General features: G+C 48.9%; 1 protein-coding gene across 6 annotated transcripts in view; it reads left to right on the top strand.

Annotated features, from left to right (window-relative positions):
• The window catches only part of SLC44A2 (solute carrier family 44 member 2 (CTL2 blood group)), a 39,075-nt gene that overhangs the window by 16,463 nt on the left and 9,858 nt on the right, over positions 1-12,754 (top strand). For 5 of the 6 annotated variants that reach the window (XM_048831448.2, XM_048831444.2, XM_075121677.1 and 2 more), the window contains exons 2-18: positions 862-910; positions 1,207-1,280; positions 2,433-2,517; positions 3,395-3,479; positions 4,127-4,246; positions 4,440-4,500; positions 5,129-5,255; positions 6,052-6,135; positions 7,002-7,114; positions 7,890-8,021; positions 8,885-8,984; positions 9,272-9,364; positions 9,612-9,696; positions 10,399-10,661; positions 10,782-10,876; positions 11,854-11,957; positions 12,440-12,513. In XM_048831448.2, coding sequence (XP_048687405.1) covers positions 862-910; positions 1,207-1,280; positions 2,433-2,517; positions 3,395-3,479; positions 4,127-4,246; positions 4,440-4,500; positions 5,129-5,255; positions 6,052-6,135; positions 7,002-7,114; positions 7,890-8,021; positions 8,885-8,984; positions 9,272-9,364; positions 9,612-9,696; positions 10,399-10,661; positions 10,782-10,876; positions 11,854-11,957; positions 12,440-12,513 — 1,744 coding nt within the window. Of the gene's footprint in view, positions 1-861; positions 911-1,206; positions 1,281-2,432; positions 2,518-2,823; positions 2,933-3,394; positions 3,480-4,126; positions 4,247-4,439; positions 4,501-5,128; positions 5,256-6,051; positions 6,136-7,001; positions 7,115-7,889; positions 8,022-8,884; positions 8,985-9,271; positions 9,365-9,611; positions 9,697-10,398; positions 10,662-10,781; positions 10,877-11,853; positions 11,958-12,439; positions 12,514-12,754 lie in introns of those variants that run through there. The other variant, XM_048831450.2, reaches the window with a different exon arrangement.

The following is a 12,754-nucleotide window of genomic DNA, read 5'->3' as shown; positions in this document are numbered from 1 at the left end:
GGGGCTAGATAGGGGGTGGGGGCCAGGCCACACCTCACTGTTTGGGGAGGCATAAGCCTCCCTCAGCCTTCTCTACCCGGCCCTCCATACAATTTCTGTACCCAATGTGGCCCTAGGGCCAAAAAGTTTCCCCATCCCTGAACTAACATTTTCCTTAATTCCCGTGCTCCTGTGGGGTGGCTAGGATCAGCCCAGAAAATGGTGGTTGCAGGGGATTTCCTGTTCTGAATCTTTCTTGCCTGTGTCTCATAGAACGGAAGTTCTCCTGCTCATAAGAGCCCCAAACTCATTACTAACCCTACAGCATCCTGAGTTCTTCTCTTCTTGGTGGGAAGAAATTCAACTGCCACATATGACAATTAGACTTAGAATCAGACTTCCTCAACACACCTTCCCCACCATAACATAGCAGACGTGCCCAACTCTGATTTTGAAAAGGAAATACAATGGGCCAAGGTCTACCCTCTGTTACCTCCGGGGCTGCATGGGTACCCCACCAGGGGCAGATTTGGCTCAGTCTGTGTCTGGTGGCTACAAACACTGGTCAAAGAGGGAGCCAAGTAGTTAGAGCCATGGAAAATGGTGTCCTGTTCCTGGCTGTTGTACTGATGGGCTGTGTCCCTTTGGGCAAATCACTTTCTCTTGCTTGGCTTCAGTTTACCAGCTGCCCTGCCACCTGATGAAAGGGATATTTGTCATCTCTAACCAACATCAATATTTGCCAAGTTCCTGCTACTCCTGGGTATGAAGTAGCTCCAAAACAGGTCCTAGTAGAAGGAAAAGGATGTGAAAATTTACCCTGCTGGCCCAATGCTACTCCAAATGGATGGCTAACTCAGTGTCCTCTTACCTTCTTTTTAGGGACGCCACAGAAATATGACCCAACATTCAAAGGTCCCATTCATGACAGGTAAGAGCAGCCTTTCAGCAGCTGGCAATAGGAGTGGGGTGCTCCTCAGGCTGAGCAGAGAACACCTGTTCTCATCCAACACTCTGGGGTGGCGCTAATATGAATAGGTGACTGGGGAATGCTGATTGCCGCAGAGACCTTGGAGACAGGGTCCACATCTCAGCGGGAATGTGGATGGGAGTGGTTTCTGCAGGGAGGTGCTGGGATGAAGCAGGGGGGCATAGTGAGTGCTCCAGTCTCCCTGCTTTTCTGGAGCTAGTGCCTGATCTTGTTCTTACTTCGCCTTCCTCCCTCAGGGGCTGCACTGACATCATCTGCTGTATCCTCCTCCTCATCGCCATCCTTGGCTATGTCATTGTGGGAGTCGTAGGTAGGTAGCATATGGCCTTCTCTTCCTTTCTCTGTTTTTTAGGAAACAGAGTGGCATTTGTCACCCTCGACACCTCTAGACTCAGATCCTGGCGGGGACAGGCCCTAAAAAGGCATTGGCGTACAGCAGATGCTTGGTTGGGGTAAAAACACCAGGTTGACAAGTGATTAAATGCTTAGTGTGTTGTGATGTTACACGTGTGTGAGGGGGGTGGCTCACAGGGCAGTACTTGGCACAGTACCCATTGCCCAGCCACTAACAGGTGATGTCTCTGGGTAGGAGGGATGGTTCTCCTCTTGCAGGTGGAGTCACCCCTGTTCCTCGAGGCAGGATCCCTGACTGTGACGTGGCAGGGCTTCTCCCCAGTTTTCAAGCATATGTTGCCATGGCCAGTCTTACTGAAGCAAGTTTATTGTCCAAACCTAATCAAACCAGCAAAACTAGTTCCTCAGCTCACCTCTGTTCTAGTGTTTTGTGGCCTCTCCTCCTAGGGGTTTCTGGTAATCTTGCTTTTTGCAGCTTCCCATTTTCACCCAGCTTCCCTTCTTCTGGAACGCTGGCACCAGGGTTACCTCCTTGAGCACCTGGCCCCTTGTTCCAGGGATCCATCCCCAGAGTTAGCTCCACTTCTCTGTGGCTTCTGTCCTCAGGAACAATCTGTCCCAATCACTCCTCTTCCTGTCCTCTGACAGGCCTTCCTAGCCCCACATGGAGCCCAATCCCCTTTAATGAGCTCGACTGGGCCCACCGACTCTGGCACAAGAGAGCCAGACCTGGCCTGTTCACAGGGCCCAGCCACCCTAGGACAATCCCTTTAGCTCTTCAGCAGCTGAAGACTCATGAGGGCAGGTTGTCATTTCATGCCCTACCTCAGTTTTCCATCTGCTCCTGTTTCATGTGAAGGCTGGAAGAGACTGGTCCATGTATCTACAGTCATGTCAAATCAGCACCGAGGGGACTTCTGGGTGGGGCTACCCATGATAAGGTTGTCCCACTGATTTGTTTGGTGAGGAGGGTGTTTATATGAGATCACTTGCTAACTGGGGGAGGTCCTTGGCCAATGATTGACTCAGCAGGTTGATACAGCAGGTGAGGTGGGAGAAGGAAATGAAGGTTGCCTGGTTAATCGTAGCTTTTTTTTCTCCCATTCAGCATGGACACATGGTGACCCCCGGAAGGTGATATACCCCACAGACAGTCGCGGGCAGTTCTGTGGCCAGCTGGGAACTCCCAATGAGTATGTGTCTGAGATCACTCTTCTTTTAAAAGACTGCAAGGAAAGCTGGTTTGCCATTAAATGGGAACACTGAGTAATGTCCTGTCTTTGCTCCATAATACCTCCAGAAGAAATATAGCCTCAAAATACTACATCCTTGATTTCTTGGCTCCCTACAACCCCATTCAACTGTATCTCCTCTCCTCCCTGCCTCTGGCTGCTAGGATTTGCCTGTGGGATTTGCCCTTTTCCCTCTGTCCCCCCACCCCCAAGCTCCTGTGAGGTATAAACGGGACATCAACAATCCTATCTGTTTGCTCAGTGCTACCTTCCATTTTTCAGGCTGTGTGAGAACCCCCCTCCACTTGCCACTGCCTGAGACTAGGCAAAGCGAGAAGAGCTCTGATCAAACCAGCAGAGACTACTAGAGCTGCAGGTAGAGGCTACGGACCCAGGCTGAGCAACACCACCTTTTAGTCTCAAATCACACCCAAGTGTGGGTCACTGTGATTTTCCAAGTTTGGCAGCTCCAGTTCTAATCAGCCAGGAAGTGTATTGCTGCGAGTCTCTCACCCCAGGAGATGAACCTCTAGACCATTTCCCAGGGAACCAGATACAAGAGCAGGATTAGAACTAGGTTCTCCAGCCTGGTGGGACAGCGTTTGACTTTAGATTCCTGCTCTAGCTCTTCGGCATATTGAAAGGGAAGCAGTATAAATGCTTCAAAACCACAAGACTGTCGTGGCTGTGGGAGGACAATGTGACTTCTCCACTGCTGTTGGATGGGCAAGGCAGCGCAGGGTCTCACTGCAGGCCTGGACTAGAATAGGTGGTGTGGGAGGTTTGTTCCCCTCTTGGACAGGAGATTCCAGAAACTGAAATGTTGTCTTGTTTGCAGGAACAAGCCTTTCCTGTTTTACTTCAACATCATGAAGTGCGCCAGCCCCTTGGTACTGCTGGAGTTCCAGTGTCCGACCAAACAGGTAACACAGCTCTCCGCAGCTTCCCATGCTCCCAAACACCACTTGTTGCTGCTTCTCTTCTTGGGGCCCCAACCCCTGCTTTGTTCTCATTTGGAAGGTTTTAAATAAGAGCTTTGCAATGTCCCACATGCTATCTTTAGCAAATGTCCTTGCAGATAACACACAGACCACCGCCCGGGGAGCAGGGGGTGTTGCTTTCCAGTCAGCCATGAGTGAATCCTGTAACGGGGTGGGCACTGGGTACTGTGCCAGGTATGTAGAGCACATGTCTCCTGGTGTCTGTGTGTCTCTCAGTGTTTAAGGAGAGAGGAGCTACAGTGCGGGATGCCCTCTCTTGGTTGTGCCTGAGCATTGCAACAGCAACTGAGAGCCTCAACAGGGAAAGGTGCAGGAAGAGGAGCAAAATGAGTGGCTTCTGCTGGTGATTTGCTTTGAGGTTTATGGCACAACGGGCAAGAGTTGAACTGTAGGCTGAGAGTGAATGGACAGGACGCCAGCTAGCAGACTCCTGCCCCTCACCCAAGAGGGAGCGGTGACCTTGTGTCTGTCTCATCCGCTCCTCTCTGATTAATAATGATACTTAGATCTTATACAGCCCCACTCAGTTCTTTCAGTCTTACATACTGTGCATATCTGAACTCTTTCAGATTTGTGTGAATAAGTGCCCAGACCGGTATCTCACGTACCTGAAAGTCAGGACACAGCTCACCAAAGACTTTGAATACTACAAGCAGTTCTGCGTCCCAGAATTTAACAATCAGCAGAAGGTGAGTTTTATATTAAAGGAAAGGGATGTATTTTAGAAGTAAACTGTTCAAAACTGGTCCCAGTGTGGTGCCATTCTAGACTCTTCTTTCTCTGATGTTAACCTGATGCTTGCATGTTTCTCCAGAGGAAGAGTGAATGGTGTAGAAATTTTCAGGCGAGAATTTCATTTAAACTTCTCTCTCTCTCTTCTAGAGCGTCCCGGAAGTGCTGAGGGATGGAGACTGTCCGGCCATGATCACTCCCAGCAAACCTTGTAAGTCTGACTGGGGAACGAAGGAAAAGAGGCTGGGAAGGCTCCTGGGAACTGAATATGGGTCGTGTATGAGTTCAGACAGGGTTTGTTGCCTCTTGTGCAACAGCATGTGAGGGCAATGTACATCCAAGATAGCTTTGCACACAGGTGTGTTACCACCAGCTGGTCTCCATGTGTCTATGTCCCCCTACCTAGGATTTGCTCCAGTTCATGCCCTTGCAGGTTGCTTGGAAGAGACCTGCAAATAAAAGGGTACAGCTTCCTTCCCCCAGTGGTCCATCCAACCAGCTGGGACAGGGTACTGAGCAAAATCCCCATTAAACTGCTAGATAAGAGCAGGAGCAGACCAGCTGCTGGGTTTGGGTTTATGGTGATGAGAGCAAGGGAACCAGCCAGGTTCTAAACCCAGCTCTGCTGCTGATCTGATGTGGAACTGTGGCGGAGTTCCTTCCCTAATCTGTGCCTCAGTTTCCATATAAGTAAAATGGGGTTAGTGATATTGACACTTGTGTAAAGCACTTCCTGTTAGCCTTACCTGAGGGTACTGGATTTTCCTGATGAGGCAAGTGGCGATTAGACTGCTTTGCTCTACAAAATTCACCTGTGCCTCTTGTACTTTGTCCCTCAGTGGCACGCAGGTGTTTACCAGCAATCAACACCAAGAAAGGGGTCATCATGGTTGGGAACGAGACGACCTTTGATGATGGATGGGGACAAACAAAAAGGAACGTGACAGAGCTGGTGGAAGGGGCCAAGTGAGTTCTGAGCCTCATCTCTGAGGAGAGGTATCCTGGGTGCCTCTGGGCTTGTCTTCGTTAGGAAACTCGGTCACGTTCGAACATGACCAGAAGGCATCATGGTAAATAAGTTGCCATGAAATAATGCTTATTTACATGTGTTGCGGTAGCACCTGAGAGCCTTAGTCTTGGACCAGTTTTCAGAGTAACAGCCGTGTTAGTCTGTCTTTGCAAAAAGAAAAGGAGTACTTGTGGCACCTTAGAGACTAACCAATTTATTTGAGCATGAGCTTTCGTGAGCTACAGCTCACTTCATCGGATGCATACCGTGGAAACTGCAGTAGACATTATATACACACAGAGACCATGAAACAATACCTCCTCCCACCCCACTGTCCTGCTGGTAATAGCTTATCTAAAGTCTTGGACCAGGAAGCCACTGTGGCAGGCTTTGTGCAAACACAGAACAAACAGAGGGTCCCTGACTTAAAGAGCTTACAGTCCAAGTATAAAGACCAGAAACGGGTAGAGACTGACACACAACTGGGGGAATACAGGGAAGAAACACCGGGCAGCGGTCAGTGCACAACAACCGCCCAGTCACTAACAAAATGTTTGTAGGCATCACAGCGGAATTCTAAAAAGGGATCTGAAGGAGGACAATGAGGTAGCTTTGAGGATGTTCAGTGAGAACAATTCTTATCCCGGCACCAGGAGGGCCTTGGTCAACCTATAAAGATTGCGGGGTTGATCACAAACTGACATGCCTCTCTTCTCCCCTCTCCCCCCAACTCCCTGCTGTTTTTAATTCCAGAAAAGCAAACGTGGTTCTGGAAGCAAGACAACTGGCCATGAAGATCTTTGAAGATTACACAGTTTCCTGGTACTGGATAATAATGTAAGCAGAGAACTGAATGGCTCAGCTAATGCATACAAAGAGCATGATGTCCGATTCCCTTCCAGACAGAGCTGTATGGGAACGGAGCCAGGGAGCTGCTAGCACTTAATGGGTGCAGAGTCTGGCAGAACATGTGCTGTCTGAGAACAGTGCGGCATTTGAATGAACATGTATCAAAGCTTGCTGGTTATGGAAGCTGTAGGGTTTTTCTATTCCCTATGTAATGAGGGTTGTGGTGGGGATTTTTCCACTCCACTTTGCTGATGGTAAAAAGGTGGTAGTGGAACTATGCTAAAATAAAGGAGTTTAGAGAGACTGGCTGGCTTGGGATCTGAATGGAATCCAGAGTGGTTTCTTTGTTTAGTTTGTTGGTGTGTCGTCCCCCTCCCGATTCTAATCCACCACCAATGTGGCAGTGGCTGAGTCATTCAGCTCTGACAGTTGGGCATCTTGTGTGCAATGAGTTTGTTGGGTCTCGGTCCAGTTCTTAGCAGGATACGTGTTGCCAGGACAAACTGCCCCCCTGTGTTGGTAGCCCCCATCTAGAGACCAAGGATTTGAACAGGCACTGGGGGACTGACCTCTTCCCCCCTCCTCCAGGATTGAGAGACACAGAGAAGGCAGTTTAGGGGAAAGTTTGCTCTGATGCTGCTTGTGTTGCATCTGCTCTGGGGACAGAGGACTTCCATCAGTACGGCTGCCAACTTAGCACCTTCAACTGTTGTTAAAGTTCACAGGAAAAAACGAGAGACTAAATCAGTTAATGGAACAAAGCTGCAGGGCACAGAAAATGGGACGCTCTGACATGGGCTTGTTTCTGCATGTGGTTCTGTGCTCATGAACTTGCCACTCTCTCCCCTCCACAGAGGTCTAGTGATTGCCTTGGTGATCAGCTTCATCTTCATTGTCCTGCTTCGCTTCCTTGCTGGGATCATGATCTGGGTTATGATTGTGCTGGTGATCTTGGTGCTCGGATATGGTGAGTGGCTGTTGAGCCTAGGGTCTCTGACATGAGGCTGGCTCCAGGGATTCTCTCCTTGCATTCACCCTGCAGAACTATCTGAGATTGGTTTAGTGACTTAGGTCACAGCCGCTCAGTCTGTGTTCCAGTCTCTTCTGTTTCACTGCGATACTGCAGCAGGGTTGCAGGGCTCTTCTGGCTAAAGATGCAATTATTTCCACTGACTTATGCTAGCAGGTGGATCCTATTATTTCCAACCCAGGATACAAGAGGGGATGGGAATATCCCTCTCTGAGGCAGAGGGACAGGGAGTTTCGCAAGGAAAAGCTGAGGAACAGCCAACCTTAGTCAGAAGTTTGTTTACATTAACAATAAAAATTAAGTAAGTTCCAGGAAGAAGGCAAGTTTGGACCATATCCAGCATGTACCTTTTGTGTAGACCAGGGTGGGAACACACATGAACATCTGCTGGGAGGGGAGACCTGACTAAACTGGCTGCCATCTTTTGGTCTGTCGCTTAACCCTAGCTTGTATGGGGCTGGGGCCAGAGGCCCTCTCCAGTTATCATTTGTCTCTTTGCCTAGAGCTCCCTGAATGGTTAGACAGCAGTTGCTCCTGTAGGTATGCATTTACTGAAGCCTCCTCGTTCTTGCATCCCAAAGAGCTGACAGACCCTCCCCACCGTCTCCTTTTAAGGATAGTTCCCGCTGGGTAGCAGATACTCTGAGCATGAGGTTAATCAGAGGCTAACAGTTTTACTCTAAGGCAGTCAAATCTCTGCTTTCCACTGCAGGAATCTTCCACTGTTACATGGAATACGCCCGACTAAAAGGAGAAGCAGGCTCTGATGTCTCCCTGAAGGACCTGGGATTCCAGACTGATCTGCATGTCTATCTCCACCTGAAGCAAACGTGGTTGGCCTTCAGTAAGTCTCTCTTCTGCTCTACTGGGCCTGGTGCAATGCAAACAAACATGGGGCTGTGGGACAACAAGCGCTCCTGTATGCTCATCTCTTGTGCTTGTTTGTTTGGAGGAAGAGGCTAGAAAATAAGACATCATGAAGGTTATAGGTCCCGCTGTCCTGCAAGAATAGGAGATGGTGGTCTTAGAGGGGGGCACAGCAAGAACTCATGTACCTCCATATGTGATGTCCCAATCATGGGACTGTGTTCATGGCTGCATCCGAAAGGCAGAAATGCCTGGCTGGGGGGGATGTGAATTTCAGTGCTGGACTGACTGCTCCTGGAGACAGGAATCCTCAATCTCCACAACAGGCCCATCAGCATGGGCAGTGGCAGGACATGTGCCTTTTTCCCAAGCTCCTCTGGGGATGTGAAGGGAAGAGAGTTCATCCTCCATGGCCCTTCAGTCCTCTGACTTTTTGCTGAGGCTGCTGAGAAGGCCACCAGTTTTTGTCCCTCTTGCAACCTGGACGCCTGGGAACTGGAAAGAAGGGAGAACTCCTTCAGAAGCCAACGTCTAAGGAGGACAATCACGTCACACAACTGCCTGGTCAATTCTTTGGAAAAAAATGTAGACCGTCCCCTACAGAGGATATCTATGCTCATAACCTCTGGAGAGTTTAAACCCAGGTGTATTAGTGGTAATGCTACCCCCAGCCCAAAGTTGGTGGGTTTCCTTAGGACTCTGTGGAAGAAGAGGTGGTCTTTTCAAGGTGTGCTGCTCTCATATCTAGGGGCCAGCATTGTAGGATCCTACAACAAAGAAACTGCTGGCATCCAGAGCTCTGATCATGGTACGACTCCAGTTTTCCCCTCTCTCTTTCAGTGATTATCCTGTGCATCATAGAGGTGATCATCATCCTGTTACTCATCTTCCTCCGCAAGAGGATCCTTATTGCCATTGCGCTCATCAAGGAAGCCAGCAGGTGAGCTTTGTGTGGACTGCAGCAGCCGCATGCAATAGAGAGTGCTGTACTCGCTTAGGGGGAATGGCGAAGACCAACTCTTGCTGGGTCTAACCCACAAGCCAAGTTTCCCCCTCTGGCCCATGATAGAGATGGCTGCACAGTCACAATTCCAAACCTGTGGTGGGAGGTTTGGGGCCTATGCAAAGCAAGCTGCTGTCTGTGGATGGTTTCTACTCCATCTGTTTGGATTTCCTTTGCAATGAGAGGATTTTTGTTGTTTTTACTGACTCTCTCTTCCCTGGCAGGGCTGTTGGTCATATCATGATGTCGCTGGTGTTTCCTCTGTGCACCTTCTTCCTGGTGTGTCTCTGCATTGCTTACTGGGCCAGCACCGCTGTGTATCCTTCCATCTTCCTCTCTCCTCCACCCGCAAAGAACCCCTGGTGTGGTGGGGGCAGAAATCACACATCTCTCAGAAGGCTAGAAATGTTGTGGGATTATTTACTTACATGTATCCAGTCTCATGATTAAATAATAAAAAAAAAAGGGTGATAAACAGGACGGTAAGAGCAGGTCTGTGTGGGACAGATAGAGAATTGGGTCCAGTCTCCTTAAAGTTGAATCCCCTTAACTGCTTCTTCCCAGTTTTTTATCTACTTCTAATGAGGCTGTCTACAAGGTGTTTAACGAGTCTAACTGTGATTACGCTGGGCAGACCTGCATACCAGAGGTGAGGGGCTCTCTGAATAGTCACAACTGAACATGTTGGACTTAATAAGATTAGTCTCTTGAGCAGACATATTGTGCAAAAGCCAATTTGGCGGCTACTGTAGCCTCCATCCCTGGGAGTACCATATGGCTCCTATTTGCTGTGACAGTCTCTCAGGCTAGCTAAACTATACCCTCCCCTCACCGCCCTTTGTTCATGTTTACACTCTTCGTATCTGTTGATTGCTCTCCTCCTCCTCAGAATCCTCCTTTAACCACTGTGTATACTTAACCCTCTCCCTCTCCAAGCCCCTCGAGAGTGGGAAATGTATATATTCCCATTTTCCAGAGGAGAAACTGAGGCACATACTTGGCTGAGGTTGCAAAGGAAGTCCTGTGTCTGAATAAGAATTAGAACTTGGAAGTTCCTGACTCCCAGCCTTGAGCTTAGTTCATGCCTTTACCCCTCATCCTTGTGATGTTGAGGCACCAGAGATCTTCACAGTACTCCCAGGGGCTCAGTGAGTAGTGTGTGTAGACAAGTTCTTTTACCCATCTGAAATGCAACTGCTTGTGGGATTGAACATGGTGTATGAGAAGAGAAGAATAATTTCCTGGACTCAAACTCCAGAAGTGGCTTTTGGGTTGGCGAGAACTACTGTCTATCTAGGTTCTTGTGTGGTCCTCATCTCTGCAGTATCTGAGCGTCTCTAATTCTCTCTAGACATTCAATATGACCAACATCACCAAGCAGTGCCCAGATGCCCGCTGCCTCTTTGCTTTCTATGGGGGCGAGACAGCCTACCATAAATACCTCATCGTCTTCCAGATCTATAATGCCTTTATGTTCTTCTGGCTGGCCAACTTTGTGATTGCGCTGGGCCAGGTCACGCTAGCCGGAGCCTTTGCTTCCTACTATTGGGCCTTCAAGAAACCTGATGACATGCCGGCTTTTCCCCTCTTCTCTTCCTTCGGCCGGGCACTCAGGTGAGCACTGGAGCTTTTCCAAAGAGGGGTGTGGGTTTTCTTGTTGGCTACAGGAGAAATAATGTAAAAGCAAAAATGCCAAGAAGCTGCATCTAATCAAGGCCCTCTTCCCCGTGGCAGGTATCACACTGGCTCATTGGCCTTTGGGTCTCTGATTCTTGCCATTGTCCAGATCATCAGGGTCCTTCTGGAGTATCTGGATCACAGGCTGAAAGGTACCCAGTTGAGGATAGTTTGGGAAAGGGCAGGTGGAGGGACAAACAAGGTGAGCAAAGTTTCTCCATGTCGAGTCACAACTCAGAATAATTTGGTCCGTGTAAGCAGATGGTGTTCCTGTTCTACTCCAAAATTGCCCTTTTCCTTTATCTTTGTATCTTATTACTGAATTTAAACATAGGTACTACTCTGTGCTTCCTTCTGAGCCTAGCTGTTCCTAAAGGCTTTCTCTGTCAGACCCACTCTTCTCTAGATCTTTCTGCCTTTGTGAGTAGAGAGACCTTACATACTCCTCTTGGGTAGGCACTAACCCAGCTGGTCTGATTGGCAGTGAGTCAGTAGAATGGCTCTGGACCTCTGTGCAGAACTGCACTTGATACCCTGTTACAGTCCTGTTCTAACCAAATGACCTCAGTGACCGTGAATTAAAGCACAAGAGCGACACACGAGACCTTTCCCCCGTACGATTCTCCAGAGTATCCTCTCTGTCCACAGGAGTAGTACAGTCCAGTGGGTAGGGCTCTCACTCCAGATGAGAGTACTAAAATCCCAGTGCTCCCGCTGGCGTGATGGCTGTGGCTAACTGGAATACCCAACCTAAAACTCTCATCGGATGCTCAGGATGAAGTGAGGGACTGCTGCTTGCTTCTTCTCTGAGGATGCTTTTGATAGTGGATGGCTAAAAAAGAAAATTGGTTTATGTTTCCTGAAAGTAGCTGTGCAAGAGAAGGTAGCTGCCAGCTCCATCTGCCAAAGTGATGGTGCTGTGACATAGGCTTAAGCTGAAAGGAGCAAACAGAAACGGCTGGAGAACAGATATGGGTGGGAACTGTGCACAGGATCGGGGTTGGAGAGATGTGTTGCAGAGAGCGAGGTGTCTGGTGCTGAGATTTTTGATACTTGAAGAGTTGCTGTTTCAAAGAACAACTTTCTCTTCTGCTCCACACTCTTTCCACTGTGTCTCTTGTGCTTTTAGCTGCTGAGAATAAGTTTGCCAAGTTCCTGCTGACCTGTCTCAAATGCTGCTTCTGGTGCCTGGAAAAATTTATCAAGTTCCTGAACAGGAACGCATACATCATGGTGAGGACCCTAGTTTAAGAATGCCACCAAACATCCAGTGAATGGGGATTTGGAGATTCTCAAAAAGGGACTGCTTCTGAACACTCCTTCCCACCCCATCAATGGTTGGCTTCCCCTAGCTCCATGACGATCTCATTTAGGTCTTAAGAGGCATTGGCTGTCTTATGTGAGTGACCCAACATCCAGCAGTGTACACAGTATCAGCAGATCAGATCTGTCCTGTGTACTAGTGAGAGATGGCACAGGCTTCAGACAGAACGGCCGCTTGGCACATTCTGCCCTGGCACTGTGGTGAAAGGGGGGGGGCGGAGGAGGAGAGGAGGTGGGTCTCTTTACCCTAATGCGGCTCTGAATGACTAACCTGTACAGTGACAGTTTGTTGACAATCTTTAGGCTTCAGGGCAAAATCTTCTGGAAAAGACCATGATGCCTACTGAGTAACCCCATTTCTTCTCTGTGTCCTCCTTTGTGATCTGTCCCAGATTGCCATCTATGGCACCAACTTCTGCACTTCAGCCAAGAATGCGTTCTTCCTACTCATGAGGAACATTATCAGGTAAGAACCTGGAAACTGATGGAATCCTCCCTCCTCTAAGACTACCCAACAAGGAAATGGCTCCTCTTCCCCAGGGCTGCTATTTACCAGGCTTGGCCAGAGTAGCTGAAACCATTTCAGAGGTCAACAACTGACTCTCACTATGGAGATTCAAGGTCTGTTTATCTGCCACATATCAGGTGGGAAATGCAAACTGGCTCTAGGTTTGCACAAACCATTGTGTCTTTAGCGACTCTTATCC

The sequence above is a fragment of the Caretta caretta genome, chromosome 20, assembly GCF_965140235.1.
Source record: "Caretta caretta isolate rCarCar2 chromosome 20, rCarCar1.hap1, whole genome shotgun sequence".
NCBI classification, from domain to species: domain Eukaryota; kingdom Metazoa; phylum Chordata; order Testudines; family Cheloniidae; genus Caretta; species Caretta caretta.
This window is presented reverse-complemented; position numbering and strand designations above follow the sequence as displayed.